Source organism: Anoplolepis gracilipes, chromosome 12 (genome assembly GCF_047496725.1).
Source record: "Anoplolepis gracilipes chromosome 12, ASM4749672v1, whole genome shotgun sequence".
Classification (NCBI taxonomy): domain Eukaryota; kingdom Metazoa; phylum Arthropoda; class Insecta; order Hymenoptera; family Formicidae; genus Anoplolepis; species Anoplolepis gracilipes.
The window spans coordinates 9,944,312-9,968,641 of record NC_132981.1 but is presented as its reverse complement, the minus strand read 5'-3'; the positions used below and the strand labels follow the sequence as shown (position 1 = coordinate 9,968,641).

General features: G+C 32.7%; 1 protein-coding gene and 1 long non-coding RNA gene across 7 annotated transcripts in view; one reads left to right on the top strand and one right to left on the bottom strand.

Moving 5' to 3' along the window:
- Positions 1-21,435, bottom strand: part of LOC140672067 (uncharacterized) — a 91,618-nt gene extending 70,183 nt beyond the window's left edge. Inside the window, exons 1-2 of the long non-coding RNA XR_012047821.1 lie at positions 21,348-21,435; positions 19,960-20,133 (exon numbers count right to left, since the gene is read on the bottom strand). This is a non-coding gene — a long non-coding RNA (uncharacterized lncRNA). The remainder of the gene's footprint in view (positions 1-19,959; positions 20,134-21,347) is intronic.
- The window catches only part of LOC140672064 (atrial natriuretic peptide receptor 1), a 95,251-nt gene that overhangs the window by 55,228 nt on the left and 15,693 nt on the right, over positions 1-24,330 (top strand). For all 6 annotated transcript variants that reach the window (XM_072903893.1, XM_072903892.1, XM_072903891.1 and 3 more), the window contains 5 exons: positions 932-1,169; positions 1,706-1,864; positions 10,612-10,688; positions 10,974-11,065; positions 23,758-23,907. In XM_072903893.1, coding sequence (XP_072759994.1) covers positions 932-1,169; positions 1,706-1,864; positions 10,612-10,688; positions 10,974-11,065; positions 23,758-23,907 — 716 coding nt within the window. The remainder of the gene's footprint in view (positions 1-931; positions 1,170-1,705; positions 1,865-10,611; positions 10,689-10,973; positions 11,066-23,757; positions 23,908-24,330) is intronic.

Here is a 24,330-nt window from a genome sequence, read left to right as displayed (position 1 = left end):
TTAAGCAACTGAGATAATTATATTCTGTATTTCACCGAATTAAAACGAGATAAATAAATGTGCATTTCTGCTGAATGTTTCGCAACTCAAAATCTTAATCTTTATTACAATTTGTGAATCTTCGATAATTACAATCAGAGAACTTTCAATAAAAATTTAATAACAGTATTAAAGCATCGTTTTGAGTTTATAATTGATTAATTATTGGATATTGGATTAATTAATTTTAAGTGAACTTTAATAGAATATTAATTTAAAGGTTATATTAAATAGATATACTATAATATTGAAAATGAAAAAAATAATATAATATTTCTTTCAATTTTTAATATCAATTAAAATATTTATTATTTATTTGTCACATGAATCATACTTTAATATATATTGTCGAGTTTATAGTGTCACTTATATGTATAATATATAATATTGGAAACTTTACGTGCGACATACGTATATATACAGATGCTTTAATGCTGAAGGAGGAATGTACACTGAGAAGCAAGCGCTCGCACACTCTAAATGCGTTTGTATGTTGGAAGCGTTCTATGTACGAAACAAAAGGTGCTCCACTTTATTGGATACCTGTCTTGTCTTATGCTGCAACTTTAAGTTCTCGATTGAATCAGTTTACTTTACCCGAATTGAAGTTTTTGCTAACAAGAATAAAAGTGGGGGGGCGTCTATATAGTTGGTTGAAAAAATTGTATATATACACATATATATATATATATATATATATATATATATATATAAATATTTTGATTAAAGCATAAAATATATATCGCGTATTTATGTAACATATCTATAATAATAATATCGGAGCCTACGATATATTTGAACAAGTTTGATCGAGATATAAAGTTATATACCTAGGAATCGATCTTGCGCGTTTCACCGTGTCTTATTATCTTCATCTCTCGCTGTCGAGCAGGATATACTGGAGAACGAGCAGATAAAACTCGATCGCGTATTCAGGGGATCCCTGATACACGATATCGTCCGCGGCATGGTGTATCTCCACGCATCGGAGGTCAAGAGTCACGGTAATCTCAAGTCCTCCAACTGCGTGGTCGATTCGCGATTTGTCCTGAAAATCGCCGACTTTGGCTTGCACGAGCTCAGAAGAACGATTGCGGAGGCGGACAGAAACAGCTACGCTTATTGGAGAAGTATGTACCATGTTTATGGAACTGTATCAAACTGTACGTTCGAGCATGCGGTCGATGATATTTTTTCGCGAGAGTTACGTAGTTGTAACGTTAAATATTTTCCAAGCATGTGCGGAGTAAAAAGAAGACTGTGTGAGAGAACGCGTGCGAGAAACGAGATAATATTTAGAAACGTACAAAACTTCTAATTGTGCGAACAGCGTTGAACAGTTAATTCATTGCACGTACACATTGATATATACATATATTGCGTAAACAGGTATTTATGATAAAGTTTACGTATTGCAGAAAAAAAATGGTTTACGTATATCGGGAATTTTAAACAATGAATATTTTTTATTCCGACGTTACTTTATTTTTGTTCAAATATGCGTGATATATGTATAATATTCGGGTTTGTACAATAACGGTTGTCAAAATAACGTTAAAAAAAAATCAAAAAACAAAAATGAAAAGAAAAAATAGAAAAAAAAGATTGAATTGTTCGGGCATTCTGATTTTTCTTTTTTTTAGAGCAGGAAATTTGGTATTTGCAGAACAGCTGTGGACAGCACCAGAGTTGCTGAGGACAGAAAGACGGCTGCCCGAGGGCACTCAGAAAGGCGATGTATATAGTTTCGCTATAATCGTTCACGAGATCGTGATGCGCCAAGGGCCATTCTACTTGGGAGACAATAACAATCTCTCTCCGAAAGGTGAGTCTTTAACGTTATTCAGGATAATCGCGGGATACATGCAATTGCCTCTTGTCGCGTTTCGTTTAACGTGACGGCGTTGCAACAAAGATGACCTTCTTTAGTATCGTACTTTAGATATAATTTACATCAGAGTTATTAGAACCAACAGCAGGAAGGTAAACTAGATTGTGTAATATATTATCTAAAAGATGATGCAGGTGCACAGAGATCGGTAGTCGGTATAATTTTGACAAGTAAATTTTATGTATTATTATAAATATTTAAAAAATTAATATATTATGTCAATTAAAAAGTTTACGGAGCTTATTTTTATGCGTTTGTAATATTAAAAATTGAGAGCTCACCTAAATTATTGCTGTGATCTTACATTATTATTATCTTAATATCAGCGCGAGATTAATAAAACCAGAAGGATAAGATGTTCCGTGTCTCGTAGACAATAACGCATTGTTTTGCTTTATAAAGAAAGCTTGATAAACAATGCTTAATGCATTTGATTATTTATGGAAATGAATTAAATGACAGACAGGATGGATTAAACTTGAGGTGATTATTTATCCGACATACTGGCAGTCATTTTTGCAAATACTCTCGCGTTTCGTTTAGCTTTAGGTATTTTATAATAAAACGTATGATCAACAGAAAAAATTTAATCCCGTGCACGATATAAAATTGCTTATATTCCACTGCACACACAATATTGACTTTTTGCGTCCTTGTTTCTAGAGTCAGAGTATGTTCTGGAACTTAATCATGAATATGTATCGTCGCGTGACGCGATTCGTAATGACTCGCACGTTAGGATTTGGCTTACGGTAATCTATAGATTCTAATAAAGAGCGACATAATTCTCTCAGTTTTTACGTTAAGCGACTTGGAAAACATATGCACAAATTATAGTGCTTTTCCCGATATGAAATCGCAAACGTATCGCGTGTTGCGAATTTTGTTATTTTTTATTTTTCCGATTTATGCAAAGATATTTCAATGATAAATACTTTTTCTTTTTTAAAAAAGCTTTTTTAAAAAATTATGCTAGAAAAACTATATATATATGTTATGTTTTTATAAAAAAAATTTTTTGTAATTTTTTATAATTTATATTCATGAATTTTTTTTTACATAATTCTAATCTAATTTGAATTAATAATGAAAGGATAAATACTGTAAGTCACGTTTAATATATTTTTTTTACTTGTATACTTAATTTTTTACACGAGCTTTTTGCCTAATAATTATTGAAATTTTTTTTGCTCACCGTTTTATCGACCGTCAAGCAAATATCAAGGATTATTAAAGTTTCCCAAGGAATCTTATTGATCGGAGCTTGCAAGCTGCTGTTGGGGGTCTATATACTGTCTGTTATCGACAGTCGAGCACGCGATGAGCAGAGAGCAAGTGATATATATTGTTTAAAGCAAATGTAGCCATCGTCGCACATTTTATATTTAAAAATATAAAACTGGCGATTATTATTCAATAATCTGTCCAGTTGTATATCTTATCTGAATTTAACTGGAAAAAAAAGTAGGATATATTTTATTTTGTTTCTGAAAGAAATGGTGAATAACTTTCTATCGATAAAATATAAAACAGAGATAATTCCTAAAAAACTTTTATTGACGCGTAGATATCTTATCGGGTAATATGATAAGAGATGAAAACAGAGCTTGGTAACGCAGTTGCAATCCTCCAATCGTCGACTTCTTCTCCAGAGGTCAACGAGACGCGTCGATAATCCGATATCATACCCCTGATATCGAGCCCTCAGTGGATATCGATACTCTATGATCAGACGGGAGAAGCGACTTTTACCGTCCAAGCTCGCGTTTCGAATTTTCCCCCCCCCCCCCCCCCAGAATCGACGGGGGAACAATCGGTAACCAAGTTCTCGCAAGCTCGCAAGCTGTCGGTTTGTCCCACGAGGATCGATCGCAGGATAGAATGTGTCGCGAGTTCCGTAGGAGCATGCCGAAAGCTCAGTCGAGGCTCTCACGCGTCCTAGAACGCACGCGGCTGTCGCGCGCGCTCCGCTGAGATTCCTCTCGATATCGCTTTCTCTCTCTTTCTTTCCCTCTTGTTCCTTTCCTCTTTGTTTTAACATATAAACACATTCTCGGCGAGTGATACCAGCGGGCATCGCTTATGCCCGGATTTACGGCCTAATAACGGAGTCGTACGTGTTGTTTAAACAGAAGGAAGAGAGATTCCTCACCGAGCGGTATATCCGACAACAATGTGCGTGCATACCGTGCGTTGTGGTTTTTTCCCTTCTTTTTTTTTCCTCTTTCCCTTTTTTTATTTCTTTTCTTTTTTTCATTGATGTGTGATCATGCGAACGTGACGTTACGTGAACCCTTGCGGATGATTCGCATAATTTATCACGGTTTAATCGTTATCGGCATAATATCGATTGCGAAATACGAAAACAGAGTCTGCAGAGGTCGACGTACTTTTGTTTAATATCCGCGTTATAGCCACGCGAAAGCAATTACCGTTTCATCGCAGCGGAACATGAGGAAAACGCGCGTGGAATAAATCCCGGTGACCGTATTAGAGAGAAAAGAGGCCGCTGACCGCGTTAGAGAGTTCTTGCTAGAGAGAAATAGAGCACTGTGTTTAAGTTTCCTCATTGAAAGGAGTAAATTTCTAAAAGGATTGCAGGAGAAATCTTATTAAAGAGGAAATACATCTTTAATTATATTGGAGAGATACTCTATTATAAAGAGAAAAAGAGAGAGAGAGAGAGAAGATCCGCGATTGTGTGCAGGAGTAAGCTCACTGACCGAGTATAAAAGTAAATCTTTGATGATGTTAAAGGAAGTTAACTCGGTCTCTGCTCTGTTAAATAAAATAAACCGCTAAAATGTCGAGTAAATTCTCCGTGGAACTAAAACTTTACTTCCAATTTATGGTGTTTCTGATATCAGCTTACGACTATCAGTGCGAGTCGGATCATCCGTTTACTTGAATCACTGATCGGATTTAACTTTATTTCCACTATCATGTCATACGCTATGCGGTTTCATCGTGTCATCAGATAAACACGATCTGCCGATAAATTTAAGAGAGACTCGACGGAGGTCTCTAGGAGATGGTGCTCGTAGTGATCCGACAAGTGATGCAAAGTATAACCGATCAGACGGGTCGTAACAAATCTCACGTTTCGAGTTCACCGGCCGTAAACACATTTCATCATTTTATATATTTCCGCTTTTGTTTTCCTGCCATTCTTACACGCATACACACGCACAAACGAAACTTTTATCCGTTTGCTCTAGATTATAATACATATGTATCTGTTTTCATCACGATAGAGATTCTCCATTTATTCTACTGTTGCTATGCGGGTTATATGCTTACGATAGTGTGAAATTACAATGTACCTCTGTTTCTTATTTTCCTCTCTTCCCTTTCTCTCTATTTTCTTCCTCCTTTCGTTATGTTCGAAGTTTCTCGTCCGCGAATCGTATTTATGCAACCGCGATAAAAAAAAAGTACCTCCGAGTTTTTTCTTGGGGGAGAATATATTTTTTTGTTTGAAGAAGAATGTTATACGCTCTTATATAAAGTTGAAAGTAAATCTTTAGTTTGGATAATGATTTTTTGAAAAGAATTTTTTTTAATAAAGAACTATAATTTTTCATCGTTTACGTTAAAATTTATATATTGAGAGTTTGTAATGTAAATATCCAGAACTTTTCATAAAAGTACAAAATAAAAGAGCTTAAATGTATAAAAATGATAGAAAAATATGTATTAAGAAGTAAATGCACGTAGATTATATAATAATTATAATTATGTCCGCGCGTTAACGAGATATGTCGAATGCATCTTTCTCGTACCTCTCTCATGAATACTTCACTCACATCCTGACTTTATTTCCTGCGAAATAACTAGGTGAAGAGCGTTCGCACTAATTCGCTCGACGGCGGAATCGAGGTTACGAGCTCGTACCTCGCGGTCATTAATTCGGCAAGACGTTTTCGTCCGAAAACAACAAGAGGAAGCTATACGAGTTATACGCTAAAAATTTCCTTTTCCCTTTATTGGTAAACAATTTCTAATTCACCGGACACGGAAATGGAAAATGTGGCGTGTCGCGTGTAACCGATACTGCGGTCGAAATTTCTACCCGGCGTACGTGATATAAGGGTAAAATTTCATGAGGTCGATTGTACCATAAAGGCAAAGACTCGAAGTGGACCCGGCTGGGATGGGGTGACAGATACGCGCGTGTACTTTAATGCGTCAAAATCCCGTGTTAAAGAGAGAGGATGAGAGAGAGAGAGAGAGAGAGAGAGAGAGAGAGAGAGAGAGAGAGAGAGAAAGAGAGAGAGGGAGAGAGAAAGAGAAAGAGAGAAAGGGAAAGAGAAAGAGAAGAGAGCTAGCACTTAGACTTTATCGGAAGGAACGATCGAATGACCTGCCCGCGTGACTTCCGGAAAGTTTTTCTCTGTTAACCGCGACGAAGAAAATTATTTGCTCGTTCAATGTTACAATCAAGTGGTTTGTTACAGTTTCCTCAAATTTGTTCGCTTTCGGAAATGCGGTCTCCTTTGCTGACTTTTAATTATCTTTAACTTTCGGTTTCTCTTATTTATCCATTTAAAGCTAAAAGTGGTTGTATGAGAAAAATCTATTCTCTTTAAAGTTTTTCAAAGATAGTAAATTGAACGGCGATTATGTAATTTGTTTTAACGATCGCGTTTACTCACGGTAATTGGCATGTTTCTCTTGTCAGCAAAATATCCGAAGCAATGACCTCGTGAACTTAGACGAAAACAGGGTCGTTGGTCGTAAAATGATCGGACAGATATGTCCGGAAGGAGTTGGACAGGGAAAAAGTCAAAGTCGAGAGCGACGAACCAAGGCCATCGAGACGTAACTTTCCGACAAAGTTCTATCATAATAAATCACTCTTATAATATCATTACATGCTAATTAAACTTTAAGATGATCATCGTGCTTATTTCATCCACGAGCGCTTCGAAAATGCCTTTCGGGTAATAGCTTCATTAATTAGGGAATTGTATATAACGTAACTTCTATAAATGAGATTAGTAAGTCGCGTGAGATAGAATTTTATTCAATATTAGGTATTCAATATTTAATGTTTAACATTATTACACATATTTTTAATCTGACGAAAAATTATTTTTTATGGAAATGCCAGTTAATTTCAGCGAATTTCCATTTGCTAATTACTCATTTATTTTAATTATTGTCAGGATTGTCATTTGCAAAGTGTTCTTTGATCATCATGAAAATAATAACGAGCAATTGTAAGCAATTATTAATTAATAATATTAATAATATTAATCAAAACTAGATTGAAAATTAAATAATTTGATTTTTTAAAAGAATGACAAGCATGAAATACAAGATATCTTATAAATATTATCTCGTTGCAAAGTAATGTGAGCTTTTAAACAAGATAAAGTGAATATATATATATATGCAATGTTCGAAGAGAGAAACGTGGTAAACATTTTAATAGTCTGCGCGGATACACAATACACTTCATTTTCTTTTGCATAATATAATATAAAGGGCAAAGAAAATTAATTTTGCACACAAACATACTTGTAGACCGCGGATACGGAGATAAACAAATAAAATACGTCAATTACAATACTTCTTTTACATTATACATACATATATATATATATATATATATATTTATTTATTGTAAAAGATAAATACGTGTAAAATAAAAATACAAACATGTTGTAGAAATTATTTATACAATACAATCCGCAAAATTATTGTGTGATAGCGTGACATATAACATTCACGCAAAGATATATCTATAATCTGCATCTGCCTACATCCTCTATATTTGCTCTCGGTGACATGGTCTGCAAGGCATAAATGCCTCTCTTCTCTATCTATATTTATATTCCCCTTTTTCAATACACGTTGCAATGATCGGAAAGTATTTTTTGATCATTGCCATTTATCAAAAAAATAGAACGATGCATTCACGAGTTAATTTTCTATACACGATTTATTAACGTGTTTATTATTCAACCATGTATATTCGCGATCGCGACAACTATTTTAAACTCCGAAAATATATTCGCGCGAAGTCACAAGTTTTTTTCTATTTATCGTATGCAATTTCATTGTATTGTCGGATATGCCGATTCAAATGTATAATACGGTTTCGCTTTGTGCGTGTGCGTATGCGTATGCATATATGCACGTGGCAAAATTAACGAAACAAAAAAAAAAGAAAAGAGAGATTCGAAAAAGAGATCGCGATAAATTTTCAAGGTCAACTGTCCGGCGAGACAGTTTGGTGGACTCCCTTGATCGACGATTAAAGGATAACAACGGAATGGCGGAGAAAAGTAACGCTTCAAGTACGAGTAGTCTGACTTTGCCACCGATACCGGGGACGAGTCCTGACGGCGGGGCCAGTCCGAGGAGGGCGGTCAGTCCCCTGCTCGAGGTCCGCAGGCCTCACTGCACCCTCAACTGCGAGTCTTGCAACATATTCCTCGAGGACATCTACAGGCACAGTACGTGTCCTTTGAGCGACGGCGACGCGGATTTAGTTTCCCGTCTGTCGCGACGCGATCGAATTAGATATCCAATCAATTATACCTCGAGCGTACTTACGCGGGCGCCACCCATTGGAGGACGAATCCGTCGAAATATAATGCCTGATATTGACCTCGGACGAAATTAAACAGTTTTGTAATGCTTTCGCAGCGTGAGTTCCGTCACGAGAGATATTTCGGACGGAATAATATAGCTAATATATATAATATACATTTTTTTTTTTGTATCGACTTTTTACATTGTTGGAAAAATTTCGCAAAATATGCAATGATAAATAGTGACTGTAATTATAATTGCATGGAATTGCATGGTTTTACAATTTTACAATGTTTCCAGAATTTCAATGAATTTTCGCTACTTTTAATGAATGTCGCGTTTTACATATAGAAATTCGTCAGTACCTTCGAATATGCTTAAAATTTTTCATAATTAATGGAAATTAATTTAAAATATATATTATATGTTATATTATTTATAGTTTTTATGTTTTTTTATTGTAGATATAATTATTGATTTCTAACAAAATTATTTTTTACGTCTTATCTTTTTAATTTCCCTTTGGTCTTTTTTTTTTATGAAAATGTGATGATCATTGATGTAGCAGGTGGAAATTTATGGAGCGTAACATGTGACGGTAAATGATACGCGGGAGTCAAACTAGAACGTGTTTGGAGATCCTATATGTGTGGTGTAATGCTTACAAGTATTTCCTTCCTTTGTGTAGACTATCGAATCTCATCTTAGGCGAAATTCGAAACCGTAATAATTCCGAAATTTCGTATTTTTTATTATATATCCGATCGAATAGATTTAGCAGAGAAAACATGGATATTATTTTTGCTTTAGATAGAAATGTAAGTCATTAAATATAATGAGAAGAACTCAGGCTAAAGAGATATTAATTAATGTAGAAAAGCATGAATCAACTGCCACGTGTACAATTATACTGCATAATCGTTTTTTTTTCAATGTTCATGATTGAATTAACTTTACATTAATTTATGTATAATTTGTTAATTAAATAATGACATTAATTTTATTTTTAATAAAATAGAGCTACAATGTGATTTACAAAAAAAATCTATTTTTGCTTTTTTTTAAATACAAGTTAAATAAATCCTGAAATTTATTATTATTTTTTTTTTTTACCTTGATTCTATTTATGTGCCAGTGTGACACTTAAAAACTATTTACCTAATTCCATGTTTCTGTGGAACGGACATATCAATGTTACATCGATAATTTTGACAGGAGCGTAAATATCGTGGATACGTTATTATAAATTGATCGCCATGCTGTTCCGGTAAAATTCCTGCTTGTTATAAAATTGATGCACGTGATTTGAAACATAAATCATATTATTGGATTATATATGATTCAAACGTTCGCAGAATGCTGTTACTTTTCATAATTTGATTTAATCGATTGATTTTATCTCAAATTCCTTGTTAATTACTCTCATTAATTTTATTCTCATGTATGTACATAATTGCGCGCAATACCGTAGTATAATTATATTTTAGTGAAAATAAATTTATATTGCAAAAAATAACTTATACTTTAAGCGAACAAAGAACATCTAACATTCAGAATCAATCTCTTCTTTTCTTTCTTCGACGGAAATAAAAATTATTCTTGCGATAAAAGAAAAAGTATTACAGTTTCACGGTTTATCGAAATGTCTATAAATCTATAAATGTATCTCATTGAAAAATTTATGCGGATCGGATACAATAAGCTGTTGAACGACATTGTACTCGAAAAGATCAAATGGTGAAGCTTCCATAATCGGCTATTTTTCGAAACGATATATGCAGACGACAGTAATGAAGCTGACTAGAAGGCGGACGGAGGAGAAAGTTTCTCGCAGGCGGACCGTCTGACGTAACGTAAAGCTGTTTCACTGAATTAAGGATAAAGTAGGTTTGCACTATTGCGTGCGGAGTTGCTTCAACTCGGAGTAATTACAACTTTGCGGAATATTTCATAGCATTTCATTAATTGTCTTTTAACACGTTACCACGCTACCCGCATAGCGGGGGCGCGCCGTAATCGATATCTTCACGCTCGACGATGCGGATTATTTTCCGCGCTCTTGACGGAGAGATTTTTTTCTTTCGACATTACTTTGTGAATTTTGATATCACGCGACACATACTTCCTCTTTGTTGCAGAAATAGTAGAAGGCGTTAGACGAGGAGGCGGTTCACCTTTAAGACCAGTAATTGACGATGCTTCTGTCGAAGAAGAGGTAAATATCAAGCATTCCACGTACCAAGCATTCTAATATGCTCGCATTGTGTTTATATATTTCGGAATATATACTGTTTATGCGAGATTAAGCTGCATATAATAATTAAATTAATATTATCAATTAATAATTAAATTAATATTATCAATTAATGATTAAATTCATATTTTCAATTATCGTAAATAGGGAGATATTGATGCAAATAATTGATATTTATTCGCGAATTAGATGTTTCTTTCTCCAAAACAGTTTTTCACGCAAAAAGTATAAATTTGTATTTTACAGGTAGCTACACTAATGAGACGATGCTGGGCGCAAGATTCCGCCGACCGACCGGATTTTCCTGCGCTGAAGCAGACCATTCGTAAAATTAATAAGTGAGTAACCTTTTTGCTTGGATTATATCAGTCACGTTAATTTCTGCGATTTAATAATAGACAGCGCCAGTTTTTAATCACGTTGAAGTCGACATTGACAACAAAAATGTCACGTACGTTAATTCAGCGGGCAACTTAAAGCAGAACCTCAAGAGAATTTTAATGATCACATTCTCTCTCTCTCTCTCTCTCTCTCTCTCTCTCTCTCTCTCTATCTATCTATCTATCTATCTCTATCTCTTTCTCTCATTAAGCTAAAAGCTTGCGTATCTAAGCACGATGAAAAAAAAACGCGTATATCGTACTTTAGAGCATCGATAAACTTCGAGTCCACAGTATAGCAATAACGCGAGTGCCGTAAAACTCAAACTATCAAGAGAATGCACTAATTGCACCAAAGTATTGTCCGTCTAACGTTATTTCCGTTTTGTCATTTCTACCGCGACTGCCAACTACGTTTACGTGAAATGCCAATATATATCGAAAATATCAAGTGTGACGGTTTTCTTTGATATCGCGATATCGGCGAAGGTGACGTATATATTACACACATACACACACACACACACACACACACACACACACATATATATATATATATATAAATAATCGCTCGGATATTAATAGCCGAATAACAATCGTGTTTTCGCTACGCTTCTGGATTATTCACGGATGTGATTTAGGTTGAACGAATTGCGATCGCTGACTGCGATCCGCGATACAATGAAATTCAGGTTGAATACAGCGTTTGTATTCAACCTGACAAATTGTAAAGGTTATTGTGTCGACATAAAGCATCGCAAGGAGCAAAAGATGCGATATCTGCGAGTATTTCTTTTTCTCTTCTCCTGAAGGTGACTGAAGTCATCTCTTCTCTCTCTCTCTCTCTCTCTCTCTCTCTCTCTCTCTCTCTCTCTCTCTCTCTCTCTCTCTCTTTCTCTCTCTCCCGGTCAGATATTGACATAATTGTCGACCTTCCGAACGCTGTGCATGCATCATCTCATACTCGTTCAGAGAGAATCTAAGGGTGAAGCCGACGAGTTCAGGCGTATTAACTTGATAGGTCAATAACTGCACAAGAAAGAGGTTGGCTTCTAGATGGCTGAGCGCATTCCGTAGAGGAATAAACCAAGAAATAGGTGGAAAAGGCAAGAAGCCGAGTAGAGTTTGAACTGGAAAGGAAATGCTAGTTGGAAGAAAAACGTAAAGACCCGTATTACCAGCAATCGATCACCGCAGTGAAATTTAGCTCGACTTGTTCTTCTTTCCCGAGGAAAATTACATTCGCTTACGCATCTGCTGATTCTTCTTGGAGATTTTTATGTATAAATTGCGACTGAATCATTCGCGAGATTATGTTCCTTAGAGAAATTGTAGGCTGAGAACAAGCATGTTTCTCTTAAAAGGGATGGAAAGTTTTAAATTTTCGATTGTTGTTTTGCGATCAAAGTCGATAGTGAGCTTACGAAAAAAATGGGTAGAAAAAGAGAGAAAGAGAAAGTTTATAAGAGGAGAATGAGATTGTTGCTTTGCATAATTTTTATAAGCATAATTTCTTTCATCTTGCTTCCTCATCATGCGCTGAAATCGAATAAGGATTTTCCAATCTCATGGGAAAACGATTTAATCAACGTTCGTCTGATATCTTCGACGGACGGCTGTTTCAACTGACGGCTCGTCGCCGCGGCTGATCGAGAGCTTTCGATCTCATTTAACTTTGACGTAGTTTTATCGAGACACTCGACAATTTTTATTTTTTATTTTTGATGATTTCACACTCGAATGACTCGTGTATTAAAGCGACGTGACGATCGGTGATCGACTTTCATGAGAATTTTTGAAATTCGAGGAAAACGTTTATTTATGTTAAAAATGATTATTAAAACAATTAATATATAATAATACAATTATTATGTATTAATATATATATATATATATATATATATATATATATATTAAACAATTAATATATATTAATTTAATTTAAGTGGAGAATATAATTGCATATAAATATTATATACAATATAATAGAGTGCTGTAAAAATTTTATTTTAACACGTAATAGATTGAACGTGCATTACATGTACAATTTAAATAATATTTTTATATTTTACATCTAATTCTTTTAATAACGCATGATGTATTTGATGGATAAAATGATACGTAGCAAAAAATATATCATCTGATGAGGATTAAGAAAGAATTGTATAGATCAATTACGTCAAAAATTAATAAATCTAATACATTTTGAGATTCATGAATTTTTTTAGTTATTAATATTATGACATTGCTCAAAGCATTTTTAAAATATAAAATTAATAATTAATTTTGCAAGTTATAGTAAAGAGTTTGCTCTGTAAAATATAATTTAATCTCAAAATTGTAAATATCTTATATCGAATTAATTTTTTATAGTGACTTTTAGAGTTATCATGATTTTAATTGCACGATGTAAAAATTCATAAAAATAAAAATGTTAATTTGTGTGATGACACAAGAATAATGTAACTTAATAACAGAAAAAATAAATAAAAGTGAAATAATTCAATAACTTTTCATTATGTTATTAATAAAAAAATATTTAAGTCTATTATTATTTTAATAATATAATAAATAATAAAAATAATAAATTCATTATAAGTTTTAATAATTTATATGTTTTATTAGGTAGACAATTAAACTGAAATTTTTTGTCAACTTTTTATAACAAAAAAAATATCATTCGTTAAGTTTTCATGATTTTCTAATAGTAATTTATAATTATGAGTTTAGTTTTTCCTTAAATTCGACTTTATCCTATTTGTGGTTTTAAGGTTTAATATATCGTTCATGAAAGTTTTAAAGCTGGAACAATTACGGACACAGAAATCCACTACACTATTATAATCCCTTTAAAGTTTCTATTTAAAATTTATTGCTGATACAGAAATTATTATGAATAACGTGCTAAAATAAAATCTAAGATTGCATTTTTTATTAATTTAATAAAGAGCCGAATTTTTTTCAAAATAACAACAAACAATTTTTTACTACTAATCTTGATTATATTATATATTTTATAAAAAAGAACAACTTGCATACATGTAAAAGCTCTAACTGTATGTATTAGGCGAGCAAATTTTCATATCACGTGTAAATTTGTAGCAATAGGATTCCGCGAATGTGCGCTTGAAACTTTTTGATACTGGATCTAGCCACAGGCCAAATTACCGTGTTTGCATATACATGTTAATAATAACATAGTCGATTCGTTGTATATATTATTACCATACATTTACTGCATCGTAACAAAGATAAGTTTTTCGATCAAATAAAAGGCGCTATAACAATAACCTTTTAATGATCACGATATATTTTGCATCCTTCAATTTCATTGAGAATGAAAAGATTTCGCCAAGTATACTAAAAGATTCTATTATTCCGTTATTATAATTTCATCATAATCAAGGTGTGAGAGTTAATATAACGGAATAATAGAATCTTTTAGTATACTTGGCGAAATATTTTCATTCTCGTCGGTCGAATCAGCTTGCTGTTTCACGCGCAATACACAAGAGGAATATTAAGTAATGATTTTGAACTATTCTCACACATGAATATACGGAAACATACTATGTATAAACAGAGGCCGATGGAAAATGGAATGGCCTTGCGTTATTGCGGATTAATAATTGAGCAATTAATTGCCTCTAACGAAATAACCGTCGCATATTGCGTAGCGGTTGATAAAGTTTATGGAACAGGGATTACAAACACTCTGAAAGAAACAGAAAGGAAAAGAGAAAAAGAGAAAATTGATAACGATGATGATTGATGACGATTGCTAAAAACGTGATGTTCGCATAAATTCGAAATACCTATTGTTTCTCTCGCTGGTACAATTTTAGGAAAATTCGTCAATTTCACGACGTGCATTTTCCAGAAGAATTTTTCATTACATTCGCTTACTTGATGTTACGAGAATTTCCATCTCATGATTTTTCCGTCCGAAACGTGTAAAGCCGAATTCCACGTACGCGATTGAAACGCGTCACTCCGTACAGCTTTCGAGTGAATATCGGTGTAAAGACGATCGAATATGTATGTATAGCACACGAAAGGCATTGAGCGGCTTCGATGTTCAATGCTGCTGCGAGTAGTGTGATTGGCAGAGGTAGATTAAAGCGGACGATAACATCGTCGAGATTCGTTCGCTCATCAGCACCTTGGGAGCTGAACTTGCGACGACGATAACGTCGTCGTTCATGCAAATTCCTTTTTATTATTGAGATGTTCTCTCTCTTGCCAATTGTTGCCTTCGCTCTTTAAACCGTCATCATTATATACCTTCTTATACGATCAGATAATCGAGGCCAAAAAAAAAATTTGTCGTTAAATAAAGGATTACCTCTTCCCACTGATAATGAAACGTTTCCTTTGACCAATGCATCGGAAATTATTGAGGCCAGATGAAAAGACAAGTCACGACAGCTTCAATTCCATGTATGTTCTCTCTCTATATATATATATATTTTTTTTTTATTATATTTTTTGCTCGCGTGCACGCGAATCTATTTTCTGATGCGAAATATATTCGTTTCTCTTTGATTTCATTCACGTGAGTTATTAAATTACTCCTGTGCGACCGAAAGGACGAAAAGGCCAAAAGGCAAAAAAGGAAATAACTTTTGTATAATTTCAAGGAAATAAAATTAATTTCAAAGTACGACAAAGATTAAAAGAGATAGAGAGGGTGAGAATGATAAATTGAGAGAGACAAATAGGAACGAAAAAATTCAGTTAACTTGTAAAACGTACATGAGAGAAATAGAAAGAAACATGCAGGAAGCCCACGTCACACATCTGACGATGAATAAAATTTCCTTCGTGTTTTTTTCATATCCAGACTTGCACAAAGTGTAACAATTTAGTCAAGTTCACGTATATGTATTATCTCTGTCGTGACTAAGTTTGCGCGATAATGAAGAGTCGGTGTTGATATTTTTGTTTGAAACACCAGGTTCTCAAGAACTTTCCTCGAGATTTAATTTCCATCCACGAATCCTTTAAGACGAGGATTGACTCCTACGTAAGAAATCTTAGGATTTTATGCATAACTCTCGTGCCGATATTACATTATAAATCACGTCATATTCTATAAAGCCTGCGTGGCAATGCGCGCGCGAGGAATATCTAATACCCCTTTCACACAAAGGAGGACTGCTATAAACTCATGTCTCTTGTATAATATTATTTCCCGAGCTGTAAAATCGATATCGAAAATATTTCATAACATTTCACAGGGAGTATCTTACTACCGACTAGAAACGTTAATCCTTTTTTTATCTTTTTGCGTACATGCCACGCGGAAATCATACATTTTTTCAGATTTTTTTCAGATAAAGGTATTTTAATAAAGTATAGTGTACGCAACGCGAATATGTGATTGACATTTCCTTAGTAAGAACTTTTAAATAATTTCAAGAGATATTTATTTGGAAAGAATTTCTTTTTAAGCGAATAATAATTTTTAAAATTTACACAAATCAAACAAAACTTTGTTTTGCTTTTTAATTAATAAAAGATCTATTTATTAAAATGGAAACTTTACTTAAGATTTGAGAAATTTGATAACCGAAGAATAGTAAGGTGATGATTTTTTCATGATATTTTTGTCAAAAAGTCCATTCCATAAAATATTTTTGAATCAATCTAAGAGAGTCACTTTCTACGTAAGCATTTCATTAATGAAATAACATACTGTGATCGCTATATGAATACGAGTTTCCATCGATTTTGCTGCAGCAGAGAAACCGATGTACTTAAAGAGGAGCGATTGATCACTAAGCACGTCCATGTATGTTCTATTCATTACGTTTTTCGCTGATTAAAATGTAGCTCGTGTACCTTCAGATGGTCTAATGAGGACAGAGAAGATTCAATTACGTTTCGGTAATCTGATGTTTTTTTATTTTTCAAGATTTTTTTCTTTTATGAGCTTGAAAATAGTTAATATCGTTTTGTAGTTTGAATCAGTGAGAAAATCGTGCGAGAAAGTTAAACACCTCAGTTTATCGTCGCATATGTGTGCAATGTATGCTTCATGTTGCACACCCTCTAGTCGCTTTTATGCAATGTCAAACATCACTTTGTTTCTCCTTCCTTCGTATATCACACGGCACGTGTTGTTCGCGCTTGACTTCAATGACGAGTTATAACTTTGAAAGTGTCATAGTTGACGATCATACTCGCTTTTCTAACAGAAATACATTTTCAAAACTGCTTATTATACATTGTTCACGGATTTAATGTAGGATCCTCGTATTTCAAAGCATCATTATAATTCTTTGGATTTTTTCCACGAGAAAAAATGTTATCCGCACGTACACATAATATTAAAAAATATAATTTAAACAAATTTTAATTTTTTATTTTTAGCGCGATTGTATATTCCAAGTTTTAAATTTTTCATTCACAAATTTCTGATGACATCGTTGATTACCACCGATGAAAATGATCGCGAAATTACTTTGTGATACTTTTTACATAATAATTATATTTGAGTTTCATTCTGAGAGCATAGAACATCAATTTCTCCAAACTAACATAGTTACGGCGTCTCTTTGAAAGATGATTATGTGGTACGACTCTCTACATAATTACGTGCATGTGCGCTTGTACTCGATGATAGGCTCGGCGTTAACATTAACGCACGTGCGCTACGCTGCAAGTCGCAAACTAGATCGAGCGAGATAATTATGTTCGATATTTTGTTAAGGAATTATGAAAACAAGTCTGCGAAAGCTACGAGTCTGATATTAAGACTGCAAGTGAAATGCGAGTTTCTCCTCAGTTTCTCCTCACTGAGCCTTTCGGTACTTTTTGAGAATATATTTCTTCGGATAACAAAGCGACTGACATGACTTCTTTTTGCTATTGTTTTCAAAATTGTAAAAAGAATCAATAATTGTATAATTTACATTCAATATTACGATCACTTATACGAGTCTTATTTACCACTTTATATTTTTATTTGACTTTATTTTTCATTGTTTTAGTATTGAAAATATTTGTCAACGGTTATGAGATTAGTTGTAGGATTTTGCGTAAATATAATTTCGCAAGATAGGGGACATTTCCTGTGAAATTTTCCGTCTCATAAATTACATACATAGCTATACTACGACAGCGTAGTGGAACAATTTGCGTATCATTTCAGTCACGGATTGCGAGTAGAACAGGTTTCCTCGCTCTCGCTTTGGATTCATCCACCCACGGAGAAATTGATATCACTCTGTCTATTTATTAAAGCATAAAAAAACATTATTTATTTTTAGTTATAATTCCCGATAATATCAATTTGCATGCAATCATATTGCATGTTAATTGCTATTCTATGAGATTATTGCTTAATTGTTTTAATTCAATAAAATGTATTATGAATACATTATTGATCAATTATATATGATCAACCTTCGTGATAATAATTATTTTTTTTCGGATGATATCATTATATATTATGTAAAATACAAACACAGTTAAGAATATCAATTATCATAAAAGAAGTCCAAGTTAAGTCGTTTATATTAAACAAGAAAAAGATATTTTTTTTTGAAAGATTTTTAAAACATTCTTTTTTTAAGAGCATGAAAAAGATCAGAGAAGATAACAAAAACTTATACAGTTCTTTTAGAATTGTTGTTGGAAAGTAATTCTCGACAAAAATTTTACGAATTTATTCAGAATTCAGAAGAGTTTTATTGTACAAAGCGAATTTTGCCGCTTGTGTAAAACTATGCAAAAGCCATGCTAGCAGCGTACTGAGCAACATGAATAATTAACGTTCAGCAAATTAACTCGTCGACATCTAAATTTTCTAGTTCCATAATTATTAATAAAGTTGGCCCATTTTCACGCGCCGTAAATTTTATACTGGATCAATTTGATCTCTCTTTTATTTTATAATTTTAATAAAGCACGATTAACTATTATATTAACTGCTATAAAAAAAGGTATACTTTATATGTTATATAACATTAATATTATTTTTATATATAAAACATATAAAATACAATTAATTTTTCTGTCATTAATGAAAAAGAACTTAATCCATATCTTTTTAGAGCAAAATCTTCTTTTAATATATAATACACATACACACACAAACAAACAATTATATTAACTGCTATAAAAAGGTATACCTTATATGTTATATAACATTAATATTATTTTTATATATAAAATACATAAAATACAATTAATTTTTCTGTCATTAATGAAAAAGAACTTAATCCATATCTTTTTAGAGCAAAATCTTCTTTTAATATATAATACACACACACGCACACATATAATTCTATTTATACGAAAACAATTGTAGGGCTTTATCTGATTTACAGAAATAATTGTCTCTAAAATGATATCGAACTATCGATCCAATTAATTTTCATTCACGCGGAAATGTTATTCGCGTCTCATTAAAGCCATCGAGATTAGAAGAAGACAAATTTTATCAATTTTCATTTTTTTGAAATATAATCCTCCGATTATCCGTAATATCCTTTATTGATTTTATTTTGTTTCAAATCATATATAAAATTGAATTTTATTCAATTGAATATATTAACAGTTTCTTTAACATTTTCCTCTTCGAACTGTATTGATTAATGTGTTCGTCATAATATGTAGAATAGTTTTTTGTTGCATTTGTATATATTATATATATATATATATATATATATATATATATATATATATATGTATCGTAAATTTCAATTTTAATATAATTCTTAAATCGCATAAAGAAGACTAATTTTTCAATTCTTTTCTGTTTATTTTATGTATATAATTATATTTTAATATACATATATATTATCTGGAGCTTAAAATTAAAAAAATATATAATTATTACTTACCAGTACGATGTCCAAAAAAATTTGCTTTACTCCAGGATTGCTTCATTGTCGCCTAATGCTGTCTAGAGTTCCTTTTTCTATCTTATTCGCTGCTTTTTTATATTACTCAGTCGCGAAAAGTATTATTACAATTGCACGGCATTTTATATGACACTCCCGTATATGGGTCAAATTCTATTACAAAAAATGTGATGATACTCATAAATATTATTAATATATTTAAATATACATTTATTATAACAAAAGTAAACAAATAACCAAATTAAAATTAAATGTGAATATCCGCGAATGCGATCGAAAATATAGTTGGATTTTGCAGACCGTTTGCGCACACATTTGATCGGATAAATCTTGCATTTGAACAATTTATAACGATGTGTAAACGTCGAATTTGTGGATTAATATTTATATTAACTAGTTAAACATGTCGCGCGCGATGGCGCCCTCGATTGGAATCAATCCATCCTGCGACATTTCATCAATAATAAAAAAAAAACGTAGAGAACGACAGCGATTTTTTATCCTGATACTGTGAGAGTCGAATTAATAATCAATTAAGACGCGCGATGAAACGTCAAAATACGTAATCGAAATTCAATACGCGCGGTATATATTTCTTAAACATGTAAATCCTAAAGATTTATTATTATTAAACGAGAACATAATATCATGGCTTCTCGTTACTTCAATCACTCGTATAATCACGCTTCGGTGCGTACTTGAAGCATATTAATTACATGAAATATCTACCAAATAGCCGTCGTCTCATATTTATGAGTATCGCTTATCGCGGTAATTAATTAATCACGTTAATTATTCCTAATTGTGTAATGATTATAGGAAATAATCGTGTTTCGAAAGATAATACGCAGCACGGAGCACGGAGCGTTTTGCGATGCCTGCCTGCTCGCTCGAGTCTCGCCGCACGAATGGCAAGGTCACGGCATGTACAAACAATAGCGTACTATGTAAAGGCCCCACATGGCAAGCACAATATAACATTAAATACATTCCTAATGCCTACGTGAAATATTTAATGTGTTACAACAATAAATCTGTATATGAAATATTTTATTCTCTTTTGAATTAATTATTATTAATTATTATTAACCGGTTAATATACATTACAATCTTTCTGCGTTTTCTTTACTGTATTATTACGCGCTTTTAATCCGAAAGTAATTGTCAAGTACGTTTAATCGATGAAAGATTTTCAAAGTGAGATCATCTCAAAACAATAGTTCAGTCTATCCCTTATTATTTTGATTTAGATTTAAAATGTAAATTAAAAATTAAATTATTAAATATATTAAATCGCATGAAATAATTGTTTTAACTATTAGCCGTCGCGTCGGTACAAATCGACTGATATCTTTAATTGTTCGTACAGAATAATTACATCAAGTAGTACTTGTCTCGCGATCGTATTTCAAGAAATAATACGACACGGAGCCGTTCACACGCGGTTCGTTCGACTTCCGAGACGAGAATGGCGAGGCAAGTAAACATTAGCACCGCTATATAGACATAGAACGTAGGTCGTAGGTCGCAAAGTTCGATGTTTTCTGTCGACGCTGTTATGTATGCGCAATAGTCTTATTATGACTAGAGAGGGGAGAAGGCTAACACAATTATTTCCTACAATCATTCTCTCGCGATTGAGAATTTCGTAAAGATATCGGGGCGCTGGCTTTCATCAAAGCAGGTATTTCTCGCAATTAATTATTGTGATATATTTACGGATGATGATTATTTTTTAAAGTATACTTGGAATATATCTTTGTCTATTCAAGTACAATATGCCTCATTTTTCGAATCGATAATTTTCGAATTATCTATTAAACTTACTTTTTATCACGGATATCATTCTTATAAATGTAATATTTTTTTATCAAAATGGGCCGAGTTGTTTTTTAATAAATTAGAAAAACTATAAAAGCGGACTATCTCTTCTACTATGTATCCTTGCTTGTAATTTTGCGATAAGTAGCTTACTTTTGAAATAAAATAGCACAAAGCGCGTATTAAAATATTATGAATTTCAATGAGTCACAAATGTATAAAGTAATACGGCTTATTAATTTATTAAGCAAGATTTATACTATGAAAATAAATAATTCAAATATGTGTAATGTCTAAGAATTTTCTTCGTCAAGTTAAATAAATGATAATTGTTAAATGTGTGAAAAAAATATATATATAATCGCATTCTTTTTTCATATTATTCGAGAAGGAAATTCGAAAATTAATCGCAATCATGACTCATTATCAATACTCGGCACATTTTGTAATCCTCTTGCAGGAAAAATTTATATTCACACACATATCATATAAGCTACTTTAAGTGGAGAATATTTCTATCAAATTTGCTGTTATTTTATCAAGTAAAGTTCAGCCGAATAATTGATGGCCGAATATTCGACTAAATGGCACTCTAGCGAAAGTCGATATTTCACGCGTCCCTATCTACAATATTATCTTCAAGAATGCGTATTATATCATGTTTGGTCTACTCCGATGACCTGAGAGGTAGAATCTTGCTGTCGAAAGTAGTCGTTCCATTCATTCCTCTACAAAAGTGAGCGCAAAAATCTTGACACTTCAAACTTACACATGGCCATTTTTTATGGAATCAATATTTTCATCGGTCATAGTTAGCTTTTAATTAGGCAATTTTAAATAGCGAAAATTATATATACATATATTTTCCACGATATATTAAGGTAATTGTTATTTTTATTTTTTATCATTATATTTTTATTTCCTGCGTTAATATTTTTTTATCTTATTCTTTCAAAAAATAATTTTTATAAATTCATTACAAACATTTGTTAACAATTTTCAAAACAAAACTTGTCTTTTCTACTTTTATCGTGCAGTGTTTTCTTGTTTATTTTAATATTTTTTACTGAACAAAGTCCCGAGTCAAAGAGAATACTAAACTTAACTAAACTGAAAGCTACGCATTAATTTTGCACACTCCTTAGTGGAGATGTGATGTTATTTCTGAAAAGCAAGCGCGGTCTTATAATAGATGTCTCTTCTTTTCACAATTTTCTTTTCATAACTTTTATTTAGCTAAGGAATGCAGAGTTATATTCTAAAACAAGATCATTTTCTTATCACATTTTGAATTATATTGAAATACATATGTGAACACAATATTAGACTGTTGGAAAAATATAAAACATTTTCCATAATTATATGATATATGTATAACGTCAAGATAATAATTTCAATGTAATATATAATTTTCTTCGTCATTCGAACGGGATGAATAACTTCAACATTCGTAAGATTGTCGAGAAATAAAATATAATTTTCGCGAATGATTTGATTTTCAATAATCCGTAAGTAAATTGATTTCTTTAGTAACGGCTTTCACGGGAGTTGATTATCACGAGATCGCAAACAGTTCTCGATATTGGTCTCTCATACCTGCTTGCGTGATATAGGCATGACGTTTGTCAGACCGCAATCGCGGCGATTGGATTAATTGTCTTTGTGATGGCTCGCTGTGTCTCGATTGCGGTTTATCCCATTCTCCGTATATCCGATCGTGGATGCCTCTCGTGGATTGAGCGATTTAGGTATAGCTCACGAATTAAATCAAAGAAGATTCCACATCACAATTGATTTTCGGCTCTATTGGTATCCGATCCGATTGTGTGGGCGATATCCAGTTTAATATTTTATATCATGATTTGAATATTTTCAACTACTCACTTATCCTTTGTCTTCTCGCGTATCGAAATCAGATTAAATATTAAGCATGTTTGCGTGGTTTGTCCGTTTCAGAGACTATGAGAGCAGCAATATCTTGGACAATTTGCTGTCTCGCATGGAACAGTATGCCACGAATTTAGAAACACTGGTGGAGGAACGTACGGCGGACTATCTCGAGGAGAAACGTAAATGCGAGGAGCTCCTTTACCAGCTACTACCAAAGTAAGTTACGCAAATAAAAACAGAGCTGTCTTAGAAAGAACAAGATTGTTCGTCTGTATTTGCCGCGGAAAATTCCTTGCAAAGTATATTTTACGTATTAAATAGAAGGCTGTAAATATTCAGATAATTATATTATTAAGATATTTTCGACACATTTGACGTAAAAGATACCTGATTTGAAGAGTATTTCTACGTCTATATAATATTATTTTACATATACATCTACATTTGATATATTATTCGAATTTTTTTTCCCCTCATTAAAACGATATTACTATTATTAATAATTTTGTAAAATTTTATTTATCACATTAATTTTAACAAAAGTTAAACAACAATTGAATTATACGCGTATTCGAAATTTGAGCATTTATTATATCCAGTTTACATTGATTTTTTTTTGACTTGTTTTCGTGCCAGCGT